Here is a 23998-nt window from a genome sequence, read left to right as displayed (position 1 = left end):
CCTGCTGATGTGTATTTGAGATCTGCAATAATCACGTACATTTGTGCGTGTCCGCCATTGTAGTCCACGCCGAAGCCGTAGTCAATAAGCTCCCACTTTTTCTCTATTCTCTTGTTGTAGGGCATTCATCCCCCGCTCTTGCCATTTCTATTACAAAGTAGCGTACAGTTGTATCCGTCAGTAGACTCGCTATTGAAGCGCTAAAAACTACTGGTACAACAAAAATGAGGAGGAGAAGACGCTGTCAAAGTGGAGCCATGTAAATAAGACAGCCCACAAAATTAAAATCTTGAAGAGATGATGAGAAAGAGACTTGAAAGCGGTCTGTAAAACATAATCTATGCAAAATGTTTACCAAAGAACCACCATTACATGTTATGTAGACCACAAGGAAGTGTTTTAAATGTAGAAAACAAATCACAATATGACCCCTTTAATGCGCCTTTTATATGAATATAGACCTGAATAGACCCGCTCATCGGCAGTGCGCCTTATGATCCGGGGCGCCCTATGGTCCGAAAAATACAGTACTTTTTGTACTATCAAATGCTTTTTACGTGTATCAAATGAATAGTACTCCTATTCATAAAAGCACATGTTACCTCCTCAGAGTGCCCTCGCATCCTCATCTCGGTTCGGCCACTACTATGACGTTTCCAAGACAATGGAGCCAGAAATCCGCCAGGCAGCCAAGTGCCACCACTTTTACCTCGCAGAACATCCGAGCCAGTCAACAGCCACACACAGGTAAAACAACACGACATCCTACAAAGAACACTTACAAACCAATGAGACACCGGCCTGAGAACACTAGCACAATACTGTCGACAAAATGCATTTACCCCACTCAGACATAGCCACAGAACATTAGTAAGCAAGCATGGCATTGTTTGCAGAGAATGACCAAATGAAGTATGTCAGCAGACTAAAGTAATAAGGTATTTTACCAGCAGGCCAAAAAAGTTGTTTAGATTTAAAGATTATAGTGTACCAAAGCAAAATTTTGTCGACACACTAATTTCCTTCGTATTAATGCCTTTTTAGCAGCTGATAGAAATGAATACAAATCTGGTTTAAGTAGCTTTGCTATTGGCCTAAAAGGTTCAGCCTCTTGGAGAAGTTGTGTATGCCTATTCAAATAAGGGTCGCGTTTACTCAGCGACTGTTTGATTTCGCCTGCGTTGAGTGTACTTAGGGTTCAGAGGTCATGCAGACTCTTTACTTAGAGAGTGCTGCTGAGCACACAAGGGCACACGAAGAGGCACACTCACTCTCTGGGTAAATACAGCAATCTGGAGTACAGAGGATGGGGGGAGGCTTTATAGAAGCCCTCTTTATTTCAGCAAACACTGTTAAACAGAGCACCAGTGCAAATACATTAAATGTTGTGGTCACCCAGTTGATCCATGCACTCCGTAGTTACAGAAGTGCATTATACATTGATATTATAACTGCAAAATCTTCTCAACAGTTATGTGTAAATGAGGTTGTCTTTGGGGCATCTTAGTAGATTTGATCTTCAAGATATTTAAACAGCAGGAAACTACACCTGCACAGCACCATTGTGCCCACAGCTCCGCCCCATCACTGACACACATACATTGACCCACACAAACACTCAGCACATTACACACACTCACACACACGTACCAGACTAACTCTTAGCAGGCTTCTCCCCTTTGCACGTGTCCACAGCCCCATGTTGCTACCCTAGCTGTTAAATTGCTCCATTTCACTTGAAGGCATAATTGGCACCAATTGCTCTCTAGGTGATACAGATCCTGTTGTTTAAGACTAAGCATCCCCCTTCTCCCACCCCCCACTTCATTTCCCTCAATGAAAGAGGAACATTGAGATAAAGAAGCTTCCCTTCGTATGATCCTAATTAGCCAACGTGCTAGCCCCTGTAGCTAACCACCTATAGACCTTATTGGTACCTGAATGAGGAGTGCTCAGTAGGGGCGTCTGACATACAATGACGTCCTACACAATGGCTGCCAAGCAGAGGCAACCTTTCACTCAAGGGCTTGTCAAGCCGTCCTCCTAACCCCCTACCTCTAAGCAGGGGCATGGGGCAGAGAGGCCTGTGAGGGTAGGTGTCCCTCTTTCACCAAAACCAGCTCTATCATTAGCCCCAGCGGGGTCATGAGGAACCATTGTTGCAATGAATAAATGACACGGAGTACATAGATATACTTGGCACAAGTGTAATCGACACAAGTGTGTATTAGTGTTCTTAATGCGGGTCCATTGGTGTGCGACCCATCTATGTGTATCAGCCTGCGGGTCAAATTGATAACTGACACTGCAGCCCACTGTGACTCCACTGTGCAGAGTGGTCATTAAAATGGCAGGGCATTCTTAAGTGGAGGCTCCTGTGTAAAAAGACGGGGTTAACATTCCCATTGGCCATCCAATAGGCAGAAAGTGAGTTCAGTCCATGGTAGTCCATGTGCTTTTTCAGTGGTGCAGATGTTACTCCTGACTAAACGCCAAAATGCTGTCCCCTGTTAGTTTTAGATATCAGCATATGCACGTCTCATCCGTCTGTTTTGTCTGTGTGTCTAGGCACGATCAGAACCTCGGGGGAGCTGACAGAGAACCAGTCATGTTGTAATTTAATCAAGCAAATAAATTAATTGGATCTCTTGATATGGATCGTCTGTCTGCTTCAGTGGCTCCAAAAAAGCACAGTCAGGAGCATGCTGCAATCATAGCGGATTAGGCCACTGCACTGATAGGCTTGGCCCAGTTTTATCAAGATGGTGTCAATTAACAAAAGCTCCCACATTCAAAGTAGCACTTTTTACTGTGTTTCTCTGGTTCATCTCCTCCATTATGTATACTTTCTTGTCCACACTGTCGTCCTAGTCTCATGCTTCACTCCTACTCTGCCTTGCTGAAGTCCATTGAGGAGGTCATAAACAGGGAAGGCTTCCAAGTTGCAGAATCCATGGTAAGTGTCAGAAATCAAATATTTAACAATAGACAGTGACTAATAATTAAAAGTCACTTCTCATATCCGCAAACAAAAGATCTGTACTTTTACATGTTTTATTAAATTGTTTGGTAATATAGCACTTCAGCAGGAAAGGCTATGGCGCAACCAGCAAAGCTGTATGGCAAGTGTGCAATTACTGTGATATCAGTTGATTGTACTCCCATGTCTGAGCCGATAAAAAAGTAAATTAATCAAAGTCAATGTTTGTCCACATTGCTCTGTCTGTGTGTGTTTGTTTTCGTCGTCTGTTGCTTTAAAACAGGGTTCCAGAGGGTTCACTCTGTCCTTTGCTCTCAGCAGCTGAGAATGTTTTTTCAATAGCAGAACTAAATGAAGGGAGTGAATCCTCTTGTCAGTCATCCACAATCTTTGTCTTTGTGAGTACGGGTGGGACTGATAGCCTACGACAGCGACAGAGCCTCGCTTGTCACAACTCGCTTGTTAGAAGCACCGCAAGGTAACACAATTTGGAGGAAAACAGACGATTGCCAAGCCAAATGTTCCAAACCGAGTGAGTGAGATAAACTATTTTGTTGGAGAGCAATGACACAATTTTTCCAACTGGGAAAACAAACTGCACTTGAAGATGTTCAATATTTATTGAAGTGCATTTTTTGCTGAAAGAGATTGACAGTCAATTTAATTTTCATTATTTGATTACTTATTGGGGATAATTAAAAGTTCTGACCTTTCAATTAAAAATATATATGCTAATGAAAAATACAAGTTTATTGCATTTAAAAGGGATACATGCATCATTATTATTATATACTTTGGTTACGTTAGTCCTTAGTTTAGTCTCAAAATAAAGCTTAAAATAATATTGTTTAGTGATAATATGTAGTACAATATATCGTCCAGCAAAATTTGTTATCAGCTTATGTGCTGATAACAAATACAATCTGTAGTGTGTAATGTGGTAATAAAATATAGAGGGTCAATAATGTATATGTGTTTTCCTTTTTAGTTAGATGTTATACCTCTTTGTACTTAGATTCAGTTTACTAAATGTTTAAAAAAATATTTTTACCTCATAATTGGTGTGTGCGGGGGCTTTTGAGACAAGTGGGACAGGAGTGGCAGCAGGACTGTGAGTCTGGCTGGTAATTAGTTTATGGTTCCAGGCTTATTTTCACCTATATGGTCAGCCTCCTGTCCTTGGCTTGATTTTACTGGCACTGTTCCCCAATGTTTCTATAGACTAAACTATAGGAGTTAAGTTTGTGCTCTCCTCCTGATGTCGCCATAGCAACGGTCATGTTACCAAAGTTACCCCCTGCCGTGCTACAGTCATCGCATTAGAGTCTGAATTGGTGCCCTGCGCTAGCTTGGTAACAAAGAGAGGGTATATCCAATTATGACAAGTTCACACACAAAAAGAGAGCATTTGCTGAGGTGTTTGTAAATACCTTGGGTTTCCAGAACCAACTGTGAAAAACAACTCAGAAACAATAAGGTTTATTTTTCCTAGATTCCTGTGATAGCAATTCTAACTACGTTTAGGTCATGCCGTTTGGAGAGGAAGTGATGTGGTTTGGGGTAGAGGTGATTATGGCAATAGGCAAGGAAGCAGGGGCGAGTAAAAAAGTGAAGCAGATTTAAACCCTAGCTTTGTAAATCACTCTTGGCTCTCACCTCAATAATCAAGAGACATCCAGAAGAAAGTCCAAATAAAAGGCAATTGTACTAAAGGTTAAAACCCTCTCACAGTTGTGGACAGGCTGCTCCATTCTCTCACTTTCAGTGATATATAGCCCACTGCTATTTTTCCTCTGTCCTCATACGAGAAGGATTCTGTTGATCCCTTGTTTTAGGGTGGGGTATTTCAAGGGAAGTCACTCCAGCCTTACCCAGGCCCCCTTTGGCTGTCGAGCCTGGCTTTAGTGCCAAGAATGTGCTGGGGTTTCTGGGTGGCAGCCATATTGGAAGCCTGTCTGACAGGTCCATTGTGCGTGTGTCAGATGGCCTCTGTGATTGGGCAGTTGTGTCCACTCACGTTTGCGATCGTCTGTGCTGCTGAGCCGACTGTCCAGTCTCATATGCAGAATTGGGAGTACAATTCAAAACAGCAGCACCTATAATTAAAACAGCAATCTGTTAACCTTCACATATACTGTGTACTGTACTAACTTGGTATTAACACTTTATATTTTTATGTTTCCATCGTTATTAGTTTTTAGGGGGAGTTTGGGATGTATGTGAGAAAAATAGATTATGTAAAGGGATGGGTCAAAAGAATGCTATTAGAAAAATTGGTTAATTTCACTGTGCGCATGTGGCGTTGTCCTAGAATGTGATGTCATATTTGCAAGTACAGTCAAAAGGATTGTTTGTTGCAACCAAAGGGAAGCTTGCTTAAATCAACAAAACACAAAAATGAAAGTATGAACAAAAACAAGAAGACAGGCAGGCTGGCTAGAAAGCTCTGCTGGCGCCTTGTGGAAACTTGGTAAAGGAATGTGTACAACAATGTGTAAAGGAAGAAAAAACCTACGGGGATGCAACAAGAAACATCAAACAAAAGTTTGATGGCAACATCAACGCCGTTGAAAGGACACAGCATAGCAGAAATTGCATGCAATGTATGGCGATTATTAAATGTTGCAGCTCAATTTGAATAATGCTGATATCTAATTCTACCCTTCTGGGCCATCAATGCAAAGCACAGCTGCTAATGGTTCAAAACAGGAAATGGAAAATACAAATTAAGAGAAAATAAATAAGACAAAATAATAATCAACAGGAAACAAAACTAAGTCATAAAAAAATGTATTGTACAATAGTGTTTAATATGTTTTAGCTCGATAATTTACAAATGATAAATAATTGCGATTAAACTGTGATTAATCTGATTCATCTGAATCAATTGACAGGCCTGCTATTTCCTAACATTTTCTGGGTGTAAATATGTGACTATTAATGATGAAATTGATAGAAATGTATCAGGTGGTTGTCTTCAAAAGTGTACAATTTTAAAATGTAAATAGTTTGGCCTGAAGAGGTCTGTGTTTTATCAAGTGTCATTCTGCTATTTAAATGTATTTCAGCGAATTACAAAAACGATGTGAATCACTTTAAATAAAGTATTAGATTTGATATCCTTTTTTTTTTTATCCTTTGATTTAGACAAAGCCACGGAATATCCTACGTATTGGACTACACTCACTTGGTTCGGCTCTGTGGGGTGATGACCTGTGTTGTCGTGACAACCCGAAACACAGCCACGCTCTCACAACTTTTCTCTATGGACTTCGGGCTTTGTTGAGGACATCGCTGGCAGTTGCAGTAGTTACTGTGCCTTCACATCTCATCCAGGTAAGACATTAGAGTAGGGGTGACCAAACTTTTTGTATGAAACATAAATAGCATAAATGTAAAAGAAAATACTTTATTATAAGTGCAAAGAGCACAGACGGATAAAGGGATAGCCCTGACAAAAATAGGGCCCTAAGCAGAATTGTATTCAGAGTCCCCACGAACCCTCCCATGCCATTCTTAAAACTTTTTTATTTGTGTGAAATACATATTTTTGGATTGAACCCAGTATGTCTGCTTTGCACGACAAGTGCATTAATGCTGCACTCCACCGAGGACAGTAACCACATGTCTATTATGTTTTTATCAGTGATGGAACAGGAAGGGGCTTGGAATAAGTTTGCTGTAAAATGTAATTACGAAGTGCCCTTCCATCCATCCATCTATTTCCCGCCACTTATCCGAGTCCGGGTCGCGGGGGCAGCAGTGTAAGCAGAGATTCCCAGACTTCCCGGCCACCTCCTCTCGTTCTACAGGGGGGATACCGAGGCGTTCCCAGGCCAACTGTGAGACATAGTCCCTCCAACGTGTCCTAGGTCTCTCCTCCTTTTGCACCTGCCCGAAACACCCAACCAGTGAGGCGTCCAGGAGGCATCCGTAGTAGATGACCGAGCCATCTCAACTGGCTCCTCTCAACGTGAAGGAGCAGCGGATCTACTCTGAGTCTCTCCCTGATGACCGAGCTCCTCCCCCTATCTCTGAGGGTGATCCCAGACATCCTTTGGAGGAAACTAATTTCTGCCCCTTGTATGCGCAACCTGGTCCTTTCGGTCATTATCCAAAGTTCATGACCACAGGTGAGGGTAGGAACGTAGACCGATCTGTAAATTGAGAGCTTCATCTTCTAGCTCAGCTCCTTCTTCACCACAACAGACCGGTGCAGTGACTGCTTCACTGTAGACACCGCATCAATCCGTCTGTCAATCTCGCGTTCTATTCTTCCCTCACTCGTGAACAAGACCCCGAGATACTTGAACTCCTCCACTTGAGGCAGCACTTTAGTCCCGACTCTAAGGGTGCAGTCCACGCTTTTCCGACTGAGAATCATAGCCTCAGATTTGGAGGTGCTGATCCTCATCCCAGCAGCTACACACTCGGCTGCAAACCGCCCCAGTGAACGCTGAAGGTCCCAGCCCGATGAAGCCAACAGGACCACATTATCTGCAAAAAGCAGGGTTGCGATCCTCTGGCCACCAAACTGGAAACCCTCCACACCCTGACTGCGCCTAGAAATTCTGTACATAAAGATAATGAACAAGACTGGTGACAAAGGGCAGCCCTGGCGGAACAGGTCTGACTTATTACCGGCAATGCGAACCAGACTTCTGCTCCGCTTGTACAGTGCGCTGTCATTCATTAATTGACATTTAACATATGTCTATTCATGCAAAACTAAGCTCCTTGTAAAACAATTTGCCTCTACAAAGATAACATTTTAATTTGTTTTTAATTATTTTTTCCCTTTGATAAATGGTGTACCTGAATGTATCCATTATGAACCATTCATCTGGTGTGCGTGTGGACTGATGCACATTTGCCTTGTCCTGCTCATAATAGGGGCACATACCGGTAGTTGTATTTATTTGTGCAAGAGGGCCTCTGCTTAAATTGGTGGCTCAGTTCTGCCCCGGCATGACTCAGGCCCTCGAGTGGCCTCTTCAGCGACACATCATTTCTTCAGCAGACCGGTTCAGTGCATGCTTCACGCAGAGCTCTCTGCATCAATGTTTACTTGTTTAGATTTTAATTACATCAAGTCCTACACAATAAGTTTGGGCATGTGTTTTATTATTTTGTAAATATCCTTGCGCGTGTGCTTGCGTGCGCGCGCGTGGGTCCTCCGAGTGTACATGTATGTTTTCAGAAAATGGTGTGTGTGTGTGTGTGTGTGTGCGTGCGTGCGTGTGTGTGTGTGTGTGTGTGTGTGTGTGTGTGTGTGTGTGTGTGTGTGTGTGTGTGTGTGTGTGTGTGTGTGTGTGTGTGTGTGTGTGTGTGTGAGTTTGCGTATGTAAGTCTGTGTCCAGTCTGGTCTCTCAGTGTGAGGGTGGAGTCATCTGCTGAGGCATATGGCAAAGCACAGCGCTCCCCCGGACAGAAGACCAAAAAGGCAAAGTCACCAGAAGAGTCGTTTGAGATTCTTTGCCATTTCTTTTAGGCCAAACTTGCACTTACACCCTTCTTCTGCATAGTGCTCCATCATATAAAGCACACAAACTGTATTATTTGTAATTACAAGAAAGACTAAGGGGGATGCGTAACTTTTGAGAACAGCTGTGTCATCACAACATGCCCTGGCTCTACGCCTGTATAGTCAGTGCTCTATGGCCTTGGCTTCGTCAAAAAAGGTAGACTGGCTAACTAGCAGATGTCAGCTGTGGTGGAAGCGGTCCCCTTGTCCGCCATCCGGCCTGGCCCCCAAACCCCTTAATCTGTGTCCTCCTCCTCATCCACCCTGGAGAGAGAAGAGGAGGGGGGAAATTTAGGTTTGAGTCAGGTGTTGGCTGACCAGGCCAACAGTGAGGAAGAACCTATAAGAAAATTGTCTTGGGATCAAAAGACTATACAGTGGGAATAGAACAAGACGACGTGGTGTTTTCATTAATGAAAAACGTGTTGCTTTTATAATTACCTTAGTCAGCAAAAAGTGGGCTTTGGAAGACCGTCTTGAACAGGAGTGTCCAAATGTGGCCCTGAACCCATTTGCGGCCCACAGCTCATGTTTTGTTGACCTACAACATATTGTTGAAATAAAATCAAACCAAAAAAAAGGGTAAACATGTAAGGAAATAAAGCAAGAAGACAAGTGTTATGAAAAAACAGCTAGAATTTTAATACTATAATGATAAGAATACACTCTGTCACCTATAACATAAAGCTGACACACAATGTTGTTTTTGAATATATATATATATATATATATATATGTATATATGTATGTATGTATGTATATACAAACACTGTTTCCATATGAGTTGGGAAATTGTGTTAGATGTAAATATAAACGGAATACAATGTTTTGCAAATCTTTTTCAACCCATATTCAATTGAATGCACTACAAAGACAAGATATTCAATGTTCAAACTCATAAACTTAATTTTTTTTTGCAAATAATTATTAACTTAAAATTTCATGGCTGCAACACGTGCCAAAGTAGTTGGGAAAGGGCATGTTCACCACTGGGTTACATCATCTTTTCTTTTAACAACACTCAATATTATTTATAATACCACCTTATTATTTATCAGTATTATTTAATAATACCACCTTAACATTTGACAACCAAACAATTACACAAGGCGAATTAGTAAAGAATCTGGGTATTATCTTCGACCCAACTCTCTCCTTTGAGTCACACATTAAGAGTGTTACTAAAACGGCCTTCTTTCATCTCCGCAATATCGCTAAAATTCGTTCTATTTTATCCACTAGCGACGCTGAGATCATTATTCATGCGTTCGTTATGTCTCGTCTCGACTACTGTAAGTTATTATTTTCGGGTCTCCCTATGTCTAGCATTAAAAGACTACAATTGGTACAAAATGCGGCTGCTAGACTTTTGACAAGAACAAGAAAGTTTGATCATATTACGCCTATACTGGCTCACCTGCACTGTCTTCCTGTGCACTTAAGATGTGACTTTAAGGTTTTACTACTTACGTATAAAATACTACACGGTCTAGCTCCGTCATATCTTGTCGATTGCATTGTACCATATGTCCCGGCAAGAAATTTGCGTTCAAAGAACTCCGGCTTATTAGTGATTCCCAGAGCCCAAAAAAAGTCTGCGGGCTGTAGAGCGTTTTCTATTCGGGCTCCAGTACTATGGAATGCCCTCCCGGTAACAATTAGAGATGCTACCTCAGTAGAAGCATTTAAGTCCCATCTTAAAACTCATTTGTATACTCTAGCCTTTAAATAGCCCCCCTGTTAGACCAGTTGATCCGCCGTTTCTTTTCTTTTCTCCTCTGCTCCCCTTTTCCTTGGGGGGGGGGGGGGGGGGGGCGGCACAGGTCCGGTGGCCATGGATGAAGTGCTGGCTGTCCAGAGTCGGGACCCGGGGTGGACCGCTCGCCTGTGCATTGGCTGGGAACATCTCTGCGCTGCTGACCCGTCTCCGCTCGGGATGGTGTCCTGCTGGCCCCACTATGGACTGGACTCTTACTATTATGTTGGATCCACTATGGACTGGACTCTCACAATATTATGTCAGACCCACTCGACATCCATTGCTTTCGGTCTCCCCTAGAGGGGGGGGGGTTACCCACATATGCGGTCCTCTCCAAGGTTTCTCATAGTCATTCACATCGACGTCCCACTGGGGTGAGTTTTTCCTTGCCCTTATGTGGGCTTTGTACCGAGGATGTCGTTGTGGCTTGTGCAGCCCTTTGAGACACTTGTGATTTAGGGCTATATAAATAAAGATTGATTGATTGATTGATAAATGATTGGGAACTTGTTGAAGCTTTGAAAGTGGAATTATTTCCCATTCTTGTTTTATGTAGAGCTTCAGTCGTTCAACAGTCCGGGGTCTCCGCTGTCGTATTTTATGCTTCATAATGCGCCACACATTTTTGATGGGAGACAGGTCTGGACTGCAGGTGGGCCAGGAAAGTACCCGCACTCTTTTTTTACGAAGCCACGCTGTTATAACACGTGCTGAATGTGGCTTGGTATTGTCTTGCTGAAATAAGCAGGGGCGTCCATGAAAAAGACGGCGCTTAGATGGCAGCATATGTTGTTCCAAAACCTGTATGTACCTTTCAGCATTAATGGTGCCTTCACAGATGTGTAAGTTACCCATGCCTTGGGCACTAATGCACCCCCATACCATCACAGATGCTGGCTTTTGAACTTTGCGTTGATAACAGTCTGGATGGTTCGCTTCCCCTTTGGTCCGGATGACACGATGTCGAATATTTCCAAAAACAATTTGAAATGTGGACTCGTCAGACCACAGAACACTTTTCCACTTTGCATGAGTCCATCTTAGACGATCTCGGGCCCAGAGAAGTCGGCGGCGTTTCTGGATGTTGTTGATAAATGGCTTTCGCTTTGCATAGTAGAGCTTTAACTTGCACTTACAGATGTAGCGACGAACTGTATTTAGTGACAGTGGTTTTCTGAATTGTTCCTAAAACCCATGTGGTGATATCCTTTGGAGATTGATGTCGGTTTTTGATACAGTGCCGTCTGATGGATCGAAGGTCACGGTCATTCAATGTTGGTTTCCGGCCATGCCGCTTACGTGGAGTGATTTCTCCAGATTCTCTGAACCTTTTGATGATATTATGGACCGTAGATGTTGAAATCCCTAAATGTCTTGCAATTGCACTTTGAGAAACGTTGTTCTTAAACTGTTTGACTATTTGCTCACGCAGTTGTGGTGTACCTCGCCCCATCCTTTCTTGAGAAAAACTGAGCATTTTTTGGGAAGCTGTTTTTATGCCCAATCCTGGCACCCACCTTTTCCCAATTAGCCTGCACACCTGTGGGATGTTCCAAATAAGTGTTTGATGAGCATTCCTCAACTTTATCAGTATTTATTGCCACCTTTCCCAACTTCTTTGTCACATGTTGCTGGCATCAAATTCTAAAGTTAATGATTATTTGCAAAAAAAAAAATGTTTATCAGTTTGAACATCAAATATGTTGTCTTTGTAGCATATTCAACTGAATATGGGTTGAAAATGATTTGCAAATCATTGTATTCCGTTTATATTTACATGTAACATAATTTCCTAACTCATATGGAAACGGGGTTTGTATGTATGTATGTATGTATGCATGCATATACATACAGTATGTATGTATGTATATGTATATATGTATGCACATATGTATGTATACGTATATGTATGTATTTATGTATGTATGTATGTATGTATGTACGTATATTATATATATATATATATATATATATATATATATATATGTATATATATATATATATATATATATGTATATATATATATATATATATATATATATATATATATATGTATGTATGTATATATATATATATATATATATATATGTATATATGTCTATTTTTAGCATTTGTTTTACAATATAAAAAAACATCAAGCTGGCCCCCCGCATGCTTTGACTTTTCAGCAGAGGTGCCAACTCATTTGAACTGAGGGCCATGTTACAGCTATAGTTGCCTTCAGAGGGCCGCTTGTAACATTAAATATATATTAATATAAAAGTATAATCAGCTCATGATATTATTACACAGTTGCCTACAGTATGCATTCAATTATTAGATTTGCTTTATGGACAAATTTATGGATAACTTGATTTAAAATCCAAAGGCTAGGTGACAAACATATTTCAGTTGTTGTTGTTTTTTTATTTTTATTTTATTTGTCAACCGATATATAACAATATGATATTTGTTGCATGATCAAATATTAATAAAGTTTAAAAACTGTTGAACGTGTCACATGAAATTATGTGGCGAGCCAGATCTGGCTCCCAAACCTTGAGTTTTACACCTTTGCTTTACAGTATGAGGCCCTTGGTGGACAAAATTTGGGCACACCCGGTCTAGAGCGATAGCATTGGGCTAACTGGCCAAGACCACGATAGTCCCACTATTCATTATTGAGCAGTTTGGAAAGCTGAGCCAGTCACTGAAAGCCTCCTCCAATCTCTCCTGTGCCTCAGTCCATCTGAAACTTTAATTAGGCTTGTCCTTGCCCGGTACACTCCTCCATTCTACTATTGCTTGCTACCACACCCATCCTTACAAAAAAACACACACATTTCCCCTTAAATTTGTCCACGTACACCTCACATGCTTGTCAGACTAAAGTGGTTTTCTGACCCATGCATAGACACTTGCTGGTCAGTTTATGAGCTATGCCTAGATAAAGTACAGGAAAAACACATATTTCTGAGAGATGTGTCAATTGGTCTCTATGGAAGCTTACAATGGAGCCTTTGGCAGCCGCGCAATTCCGCCTACAATGCCCTAAAAAATATCCAAACACCTTCATTGAGGTTTTATATACCGGTACATGATGTAAGTAAATACAGTATGTTATGTAGTAAAGAGCACATTTATAATAGCATTTAATATTTATGTATTTTGATCATATTAAGCATTCATTTCAAAAACGCATCACATTTCCTTATTTTTTTTTCATCACTGATTATTACACACTGCAGACTTTATGAGAGCCAACAGACATAATAAAACATCACTCACTGTATAAAGTCTGCTGTCATTAGGACGCCAACTGATTGGATGTTCATATACAAACCCCGTTTCCATATGAGTTGGGAAATTGTGTTAGATGTAAATATAAACGGAATATAATGATTTGCAAATTATTTTCAACCCATATTCAGTTGAAAATGCTACAAAGACAACATATTTGATGTTCAAACTGATAATCTTGTTTTTTTTTTGCAAATAATCATTAACTTTAGAATTTGATGCCAGCAACACATGACAAAGAAGTTGGGAAAGGTGGCAATAAATACTAATAAAGTTGAGGAATGCTCATCAAACACTTATTTGGAACATCCCACAGGTGAACAGGCAAATTGGGAACAGGTGGGTGCCATGATTGGGTATAAAAGTAGATTCCATGAAATGCTCAGTCATTCACAAACAAGGATGGGGCGAGGGTCACCACTTTGTCAACAAATGCGTGAGCAAATTGTTGAACAGTTTAAGAAAAACCTTTCTCAACCAGCTATTGCAAGGAATTTAGGGATTTCAGCATCTACGGTCCGTAATATCATCAAAGGGTTCAGAGAATCTGGAGAAATCACTGCACGTAAGCAGCTAAGCCTGTGACCTTCGATCCCTTAGGCTGTACTGCATCAACAAGCGACATCAGTGTGTAAAGGATATCACCACATGGGCTCAGGAAGACTTCAGAAACCCACTGTCAGTAACTACAGTTGGTCGCTACATCTGTAAGTGCAAGTTAAAACTCTCCTATGCAAGGCGAAAACCGTTTATCAACAACACACAGAAACGCCGTCGGCTTCGCTGGGCCTGAGCTCATCTAAGATGGACTGATACAAAGTGGAAAAGTGTTCTGTGGTCTGACGAGTCCACATTTCAAATTGTTTTTTGGAAACTATGGGCGTCGTGTCCTCCGGACCAAAGAGGAAAAGAACTATCCGGATTGTTATAGGCTCAAAGTTGAAAAGCCAGCATCTGTGATGGTATGGGGGTGTATTAGTGCCCAATACATGGGTATCAAACACATCTGTGAAGGCGCCATTAATGCTGAAAGGTACATACAGGTTTTGGAGCAACATATGTTGCCATCCAAGCAACGTTACCTTGGACGCCCCTGCTTATTTCAGCAAGACAATGCCAAGCCACGTGTTACATCAACGTGGCTTCATAGTAAAAGAGTGCGGGTACTAGACTGGCCTGCCTGTAGTCCAGACCTGTCTCCCATTGAAAATGTGTGGCGCATTATGAAGTCTAAAATAACACAACGGAGACCCTCGCACTGTTGAACAACTTAAGCTGTACATCAAGCAAGAATGGGAAAGAATTCCACCTGAGAAGCTTAAAAAATGTGTCTCCTCAGATCCCAAAAGTTTACTGAGTGTTGTTAAAAGGAAAGGCCATGTAACACAGTGTTGAACATACCTTTTCCCAACTACTTTGGCAAGTGTTGCAGCCATTGAAATTCTAAGTTAATTATTATTTGCAAAAAATAAATAAAGTTTATGAGTTTGAACATCAAATATCTTGTCTTTGTAGTGCATTCAACTGAATATGGGTTGAAAAGGATTTGCAAATCATTGTATTCCGTTTATATTTGATCTAACACAATTTCCCAACTCATAGAAACGGGGTTTGTATTTCCATTTAGGTGAAAAATGCCTCATTATCCTCACGAAGAAACGGGGTGGAGGGGCAGGGCAAGTGTAAATGGCTGTCAAAGGGTACCAACTTGTCAGAATACCTACTCAGATTTCTTCTGTCCAGGTGAGATGCATGATTTACGATCTACAATAAACATTCAAGGAGCAGGGAAGCGAGGAAACAGCTGACCACTCGATGATGTAAACACAGGCACACAAGGTAGAGATCACGGCCCCGCTATAAATAGCTTGTCTGTGTTAGCACTTATAATAACAATATCACTAATACTAATACTAACATTCAAATCACAAAATGTAAATGGAGTATTGTTGGCATTTTTTTAATGGTTATTTATTGGATTTTATGAGGGAAATAGTGGAGCTCCTATTGCGGACTTTTATTTAAGTTTCTTTAATATTTACAATGCATTTTAAAAAATCCATCCGTCATTATAATGAATGATTGTGAACGATAGGCAAACTTCCAAAATTGAAATATTGCCTATCATTCACAACCATGAGAGACAAGAACACACATCTTTTTTTTTTTTTAACGATTTTAAAGATGATAAAAAAACGCTTAAAATATAGGAGTCACCGTTGTAGCTTTCAAAGCACTCTAAAACAACTTCAAAACTCTCCAGCAACGTTTTATATACATACACAGTGCACGTTTATAATGTAGTAACATACACGTTCATAGTAATATCAATCAATCAATCAATCAATGTTTATTTATATAGCCCTAAATCACAAGTGTCTCAAAGGGCTGCACAAGCCACAACGACATCCACGGTATAGCCCACATAAGGGCAAGGAAAAACTCACCCCAGTGGGACGTCGATGTGAATGACTATGAGAAACCTTGGAGAGGACCGCATATTGTGGGTAACCCCCCCCCCCCCTCTAGGGAGACCGAATGCAATGGATGTCGAGTGGGTCTAACATAATATTGTGAGAGTCCAGTCCATAGTGGATCCAGCATAACAGTAAGGGTCCAGTCCACAGTGGGGTCAGCAGGAAACCATCCCGAGCGGAGACGGGTCAGCAGCGCAGAGATGTTCCCAACCGATATACAGGCGAGCGGTCCACCCCGGATCCCGACCCCGGACAGCCAGCACCCCATCCATGGCCACCGGATCTGAGTGTCTCCCCTTCCACAAGGGATAGGGGGGAGCAGAGGAGAAAAGAAAAGAAACGGCAGATCAACTGGTCTAAAAAAAGGGGGGCTATTCAAAGGCTAGAGTATACAAATGAGTTTTGAGATGGGACTTAAATGTTTCTACTGAGGTAGCATCTCTAACTGTTATCGGGAGGGCATTCCATAGTGCTGGAGCCCGAATAGAAAACGCTCTACAGCCCGCAGACTTTTTTTGGGCTCTGGGAATCACTAATAAGCCGGAGTTCTTTGAACGCAGATTTCTTGCCGGGACATATGGTACAATACAATCGGCAAGATAGGCTGGAGCTAGACCGTGTAGTATTTTATACGTAAGTAGTAAAACCTTAAAGTCGCATCTTAAGTGCACAGGAAGCCAGTGCAGGTGAGCCAGTATAGGCGTAATATGATCAAACTTTCTTGTTCTTGTCAAAAGTCTAGCAGCCGCATTTTGTACCAACTGTAATCTTTTAATGCTAGACATAGGGAGACCCGAAAATAATACGTTACAGTAATCGAGACGAGACGTAACGAACGCATGAATAATGATCTCAGCGTCGCTAGTGGACAAAATGGAACGAATTTTAGCGATATTACGGAGATGAAAGAAGGCCGTTTTAGTAACACTCTTAATGTGTGACTCAAAGGAGAGAGTTGGGTCGAAGATAATACCCAGATTCTTTACTGAGTCGCTTTGTGTAATTGTTTGGTTGTCAAATGTTAAGGTGGTATTATCAAATAAATGTCGGTGTTTAGCAGGACCGATAATCAGCATTTCCGTTTTCTTAGTGTTGAGTTGCAAGAAGTTAGCGGACATCCATTGTTTAATTTCATTAAGACACGCCTCCAGCTGACTACAATCTGGCGTGTTGGTCAGCTTTAGGGGCATGTAGAGTTGGGTGTCATCAGCATAGCAATGAAAGCTAACACCGTATTTGCGTATGATGTCGCCTAGCGGCAACATGTAAATACTAAAGAGTGCAGGGCCAAGAACCGAACCTTGGGGGACTCCGCACGTTACCTTAACATAGTCCGAGGTCGCATTGTTATGGGAGACGCACTGCATCCTGTCAGTAAGATAAGAGTTAAACCACGACAAGGCTAAGTCTGACATACCAATACGTGTTTTGATACGCTCCAATAAAGTGTTATGATCGACGGTATCGAAAGCAGCGCTAAGATCAAGAAGCAGCAACATAGATGACGCATCAGAATCCATCGTTAGCAGTAGATCATTAGTCATTTTTGCGAGGGCTGTCTCCGTAGAGTGATTTGCCCTGAAACCGGATTGAAAAGGTTCACAGAGATTGTTAGACATTAAGTGTTCATTTAGCTGCTGTGCGACAATTTTTTCGAGGATTTTCGAGATAAACGGAAAGTGGGACACCGGCCGGTAGTTTACCATGAGGTCAGGATCGAGGTTAGGTCTTTTGAGCAAAGGATGAATAACCGCTTTTTTGAATGCTAGTGGAACAGTGCCAGAGGAAAGTGATAAGTTTATAATATTTAGCACTGATGGACCTAATAATACAAAAAGCTCCTTAATAAGTTTCCCAGGAAATGGGTCAAGTAAACATGTTGTTTGTTTTGTCCCATTGACACATCTTAACAATTCCTCTAGTGTTATTTTATCAAAGAGAGAGAAACTATTTTGGAGGGCGGTATCCTTCGTAGATACAGTCGTATCTGTGTTAATAGAACCCAGTTGTAGCTGCGATGCATTGTCTTTAATCTCCTTTCTAATGAGTTCAATTTTCTTATTAAAGAAATTCATAAAATCATCTGCTGAGTGGGTGGAGCTACTGGGAGGAGTCCCTTGTTGGGTTAGCGATGCTACTGTACTAAACAAAAATTTCGGATCATTTTTGTTGAGGTGGATGAGATTTGAGTAATATTTAGCTTTAGCTAGGGTAAGCATGTGTTTATAAGTTATTAAACTATCACTCCATGCTTGATGGAAAACCTCAAGTTTAGTAGCGCGCCATTTGCGTTCCAGCTTTCTACATGATAATTTATGGGCTCTAGTTTCTTCTGTAAACCATGGGGTGCGCCTTTTAGGGGCTCTTTTAAGCTTTAGCGGTGCTATACTATCAATGGTGTCGCGCAAGGCGTCGTTAAAGTTGTTAGTGAGGTTATCAATAGAGCCGACATAATTTGGGAATGGTGCCATTACCGAAGGCAGTAGGCCAGCAAGAGTCATCGTTGTGGCAGCATTAATGTTGCGGCTGCTATAGTAGTTATTATTATTAGTTTGTTGACAATGAGTCAGAACTTCAAATTTTATAAGGTAATGATCGGACATTTACTTTAGTATACGGGAGTATCGTAACTTTGGAGGTGGTGACACCCCTGACCAGCACTAGATCTATCGTATTTCCGTTGCGATGCGTAGGTTCATTTATTATTTGTGTAAGACCACAGCTATCAATTATAGTCTGGAGCGCCATGCACTGAGGGTCCGATGGGGTATTCATATGGATATTAAAGTCCCCCATTATGATTATATTATCGGCGTGCGTCACTAAATCAGCAACGAACTCTGAAAATTCACTGATGAAGTCCGAATTGGGTCCTGGGGGGCGGTAGATAACAGCCAGGTGGAGAGGCAGCGGTGTGACAAACCTCATAGTAAGCATCTCAAACGAGTTATATTTATTATTTAGGTTCGGGGTAAGATTAAAGTTTTTATTGTGTATGAGTGCAACTCCCCCACCCCTTTTAATGGGACGGGCAATATGCGCTCCCGCATAGCCAGGAGGAGACGCCTCACCCAGCGCAAAGAAATCGTCTGGTTTGAGCCAGGTCTCGGCGAGACCAATGACGTCAAGATTATTGTCTCTAATGACCTCATTAACTAATAGCGTTTTGGAAGATAATGATCTTATGTTTAAGAAGCCCATATTATAGGTAGTGGGCTGTTTTGAGGAGTTTTTGTTGAAATTATCCGTAGTAGCAATATTAATAATGTTGTGTTTAATATGTGTAGTGCACTTTAAATAATTTCGACCATATCTAGGAATTGATATGACGGGAATTTTCCGATTGTTTGCTTGATGTTGTGATAAACCGAACGCATTATAACTTGCCACCTCAGTAGAGTGCATGTCTACTTCTGACACAGAAAAAACATTTTTTGAGTTGTGTATTGTTTTAAAATAGTTGCTATGTGTGCAGGTATTATCCAGCCTGGCGCTGGCTAGTTCTATTTTAACAAACTTCTCACCCGGACTAGCGCTTCTTTGAGGATTAGCCTTTCGCTTTGTTGTTAGCCCCGCTCGGCATCCCCGCTTCTGCTTCCGCTCACACCGCTTACGTGTCTTCCGTTGACGGTCCCCGCTGGCACTTGACTCCGCTGCTTTAGAGGCCGCTGGATGTAGCCAGCGAAGAATCCCCATGCTAGCGAGGAGGTCGAAAGTACCCGCATCTTTCAGCCTATAACGGCCCGATCTATCCACATCCAGAATCGTCTGTCGGTCGTATCTGATCACGAAGTGTCCACGCTGTGAGCCAGCCATGAAATAGACAGAATTGACGGGTATTTTTGCCAAATCGCTCTACACTTCCAAGAGCGTCTGCAAGCCGCTGCCATCAGGGCGCCGCCATCTTGTCATCAATATGTTAAATTTTTATCGTATTTTTGTCATTTTAATCAATGCCGGTAGTGACTTCTTCCACACATTAATTTCCATTCCCAGAGCAGCGCACGTCCGACTTCCAGCAACAAGCTGTGTTCCTACTTCCGGATTCAAACATTAGTGTGTTTGTAATAGACAAAGACGACGACTACTTTTGGACAAATGAGGATTCACAACCTTATCTTTTTTTAATTAAATGCACGGAGGATAAACTACTATTTATCGAAGCCAGCACAGATAAGAGGTTGGAGCATGACAAGAAGCTGCAAATGTGGATTTTGGAGACACGCTATTTCGACATAAATGGCGTGTTTACCCCTAAATAATTAAAAAAAAAAAGCGGACCCAGCCAGCTGGACCAAACAGACAACTGCCCATCGAGTGAGTCACACTTTAATATCGATCATGATACACACAGCACGTCAAGCGTGCTATTAACACTACAGTACATACGCTGTCTGGCCTGCTGTGTACAAACAAAACATGAAATGTGGGCTAATTCTTCACAGATACTGTAATATGTTTGTTTATGTTTTTCAGTTAGTACAGATTGGTGTCTTATCGCCCTGTGTTGTGCATTACAAACTGAAACGCTTGTTGTGTTGATGTAGCAGCTATAGTTTATCTCTTTCCGTAGCTCGTTTTTATGGCTAATACCATAGCACGCATATGTGTTACTACGATAGAAAAAATGTTCCTTAGGGTTCGCTCTTACATTAGCAATGTCACTACAGCTTGGTTATTATACAGGTCACGGAGCATAAATGAAGTATTGGTGACAATTTTTGAATGCATTTTTAAAGTGATTTAGATGTAAAATTGATTGCTCCCATTAGCTGCATTGCTAGCTACTCAGAATGAGCGGATTTTTACATATTAGAATGCCAAAAAAAATAAAAAACTTTTGTCTTCCTGTCTCTCATAGTGTTTGTGAACAATAGGCAAAATTCTCAAAATAGTGCAGTTCCCCTTTAAGCCTTGCACCCCATCAATGATGAATATGATGACAAACAATTAAGGAAGTATTATTAATTTTGAACAGTCAATCCAATTAAATACTGGCTGGCTTAGTACATATGTATTAACTTGTTTTTGTTAACGTTCCACTTTAACCAAGTTGAACTATGCGACACAACTTATATTTAGTTGTGGTACTTTTTTTATAGAATGTTTTAAAATAAGTATTTACATTTTTTAATGAATAGTTAGGCCTACTACTCTACTGTGTTGGTATGGTGGTACATGGAGAGCCAAGTCTTTTCTGAGGTGGTACATAGTGAAAAAAGTTTGAGAAACACTGTTTAAGAATACTACTAGAGTGCGGAATAATTTGACAATACATATTTCCGCAGTTACTTTTAATCACAATTTTGCATTGAGAACAATGTGTTTGTAATGCATGTTGTCCTCTCATGCAACTATATCTAATCCTCCTTTTGAGTAACAAAACTAACAACAAAATTGAGTCACCGTGTTTATAATCAATTGTTTTGCGGCAACAACAAAATACTTAAATTTTCGCCATGCGAGGCTTGTTTAATTTGTGTGATTGTATTGTATGCATGGTCTCACGTTTTCCCAAGACACCATAATTAATGACACAAAGACATCACCATCTCACACTGCAATATAGGCATTATTTTACTGTACATTTGGGTTGATTGTGGCACAAAAAATATGCATATGTAACATGAAACCAAACTGGAAAATTGTGCATGTACAAAATATGAGTTCATTACCAAAAGCTAAAATAAAAGCATGGAAGAGCAAGTGTTTCTCTCTGACCTTATCCTGCCTCGCCAGCAATGTGCAGTCTTTGGATTTCTTTGCGACTTATGAGCCTGTGCCAAAGAGTCTCATCTGTGTCCTCAAGTAGGCAAAGAGGAATAAATCCAGCCCTAAGAGCCCTTCACAGACAAAGTTTTTAGTCTGCCATTATTGACCACGGTTAGTGTTGTGAATAATTTGTCGTAGCCAAACTTACACAGGCTTTAATTGCACGCGTGCGAGCGACCTCAGATACCCCTGTAAGTGCTCGTAGTTTTGACTGGTGGGATGTGCTTTCTTTAAAAGTAGGACAAAAATGAAAAGGCTGAAGAAAGAGTGGGGAAAAGACATGAAGGCATGAAAACTGCATTAGGCTGTGGCAGCCAACACAGAGAGAAGGATTTGAATGATTCAGGAGGCAAAGGGATTAATAATGCAGGACTCCCTCTCTCCCAGTGTCCCTCACTCTCTCTCCTCCTCCATTCTCTGCCTCCACCCTTTTGTGCAGTTCCTGTTCACTTGTTACCTACCTACTGTATTCATCCAATTGTTCCTCGCTCTCTCTCTCTCTCTCTCTTGCTCCCCCTCTCTACCTCCTGAAGTCTCTGACCTAACCAGTAGGGGGAGCTCTCCTCATCAAGCTACTAATGATTTCTCCACCTCTGTTCTCTCCTGCTGCAAGCAAGTTGGAGACTACACATTGAAGTGAAATTATTGTAGATTGTCGATAGATTCCTTACTGATTGCACGTGTCGAGGTGGCAACTTGTCCAGGGTGTACCCCGCCTACCGCCCGAATGTAGCTGAGATAGGCTCCAGCGCCACCTGCGACCCCAAAAGGGACAAGCGGTAGGAAATGGATGGATAGATTTAGAGTTCAAAGTGTGTATCCATTTGTGTGCCCTGGCCTCATGTATACAGTAAAACCCTTATGAGCGACCAGTATTGTATACCTGCCCCGCTCCCATCACCTTAGTCTCATATCAACCTCACCTGGGCCACAGGCAGGAATATTGACCTATTTTAATTGTAACACCGGTTGCCCGTCAGGAGGCTTTTAATTATCTACCCATGTATCTCTTTGTCCTACAGAACATATCCCAAATGGCCAGCATAACCAGACTATGTGACAATGCCATAGCCCTGGAATCATTCAAAGGCTCTGAGAGGGAGACCAACCCACTCTACAAAGATTACCATGGTAAGAACACATACTCTCTTATCTCTGTGTCGCCGTTCCATCAAACACACACGCATACATATACACACACTCACACACAGGCAGTGCATTAAGGCTCTGGCTGGGCTGTGGATGGAGGCAGGGCAGCCCCCTTGCAGGCCAGGCTGTCAGTGCGCGTTAGCGTGCTGCTGCTCAATCAGACGTGCTCCTCAGTAGACAGGCCGGGGGGGATTCAGCTGCCACGCTGTACCCCCTCCTCATCCTCCTCGCACCCTCACCCCTTCCGTCCCACCCTCCCTCCAGCAGAGCCTCCTCTCTCTCTCTCTCGCCTCTCTCGCCCTCACCCCGCCTCACCATCCCCGGTGCCATACCCCTGAGGCCCTGCAGCAGAGCAGGCCGACACTGGGGAATCGATATTCTCACCATCACTCTCTTTTCCTCTCTGCCTCGATCTCTCTATCCCTCACTCAATGTCTCCATGGCCAGCATGCCCTGCTAATAAATGGGGGCAAGTCTTCCTTGCCTCCAGTAGGAGAGGAGAATGTTGGTAATGGACCACAGAGAGACGGTAGCGAAGAAAAAAGGAGGCGGATCGAGTTTGCTTTCTCGGTCATCCCCATCACTTTGGCGCTGTACGGTTTTACAGTCTTTTCTCTCTCCTGGTCGCATCCTCCCTCTCTTCTATCACTCTGTCACACTCTCTACACATAAAGGTCAGAATAAGCGGCTGGAGTATTTTTAGCCGTGCCTCTCGAACTCTCCCGCTCATTCTTTGCGCTTTTCCTCTCTTCCCCCCCTCCCTCCCATTTTCCCTGTCCATGGGTTGTGACAGACGAAGAGACAAGAAGTAAAAACATTCAACAGCATATTTTGGTTTTATCCAACAGCATGTTTTATTTAGCAAATGCTTCCCAAAGTTATAACCGCTGTAAAATGGAAGGTGTGTTGTGAAGCCATTTAGCAGAGATGAATGATATAAATATATATTAAAACTTTTTTTTTTAACTTAAATTAGCAGATGATATTAACTGATTTCCTATTAAATTCCCTCTGCTTAATCAGCCTATGTAATTCTGCCGATGTTATGAAATAAATCA

The 23998-nt window shown here is 41.8% G+C and overlaps 1 protein-coding gene across 1 annotated transcript in view; it reads left to right on the top strand.

Annotated features, from left to right (window-relative positions):
* Nucleotides 1–23998, top strand: part of elp4 (elongator acetyltransferase complex subunit 4) — a 155796-nt gene that overhangs the window by 37191 nt on the left and 94607 nt on the right. The window contains exons 5-8 of the mRNA XM_061964238.1: nt 611–747; nt 2872–2956; nt 6128–6316; nt 22814–22922. Of these exons, the coding sequence (XP_061820222.1) occupies nt 611–747; nt 2872–2956; nt 6128–6316; nt 22814–22922 (520 nt within the window). The remainder of the gene's footprint in view (nt 1–610; nt 748–2871; nt 2957–6127; nt 6317–22813; nt 22923–23998) is intronic.

The sequence above is a fragment of the Nerophis lumbriciformis genome, linkage group LG06 (genome assembly GCF_033978685.3).
Source record: "Nerophis lumbriciformis linkage group LG06, RoL_Nlum_v2.1, whole genome shotgun sequence".
Lineage (NCBI taxonomy): Eukaryota > Metazoa > Chordata > Actinopteri > Syngnathiformes > Syngnathidae > Nerophis > Nerophis lumbriciformis.
This window is presented reverse-complemented; position numbering and strand designations above follow the sequence as displayed.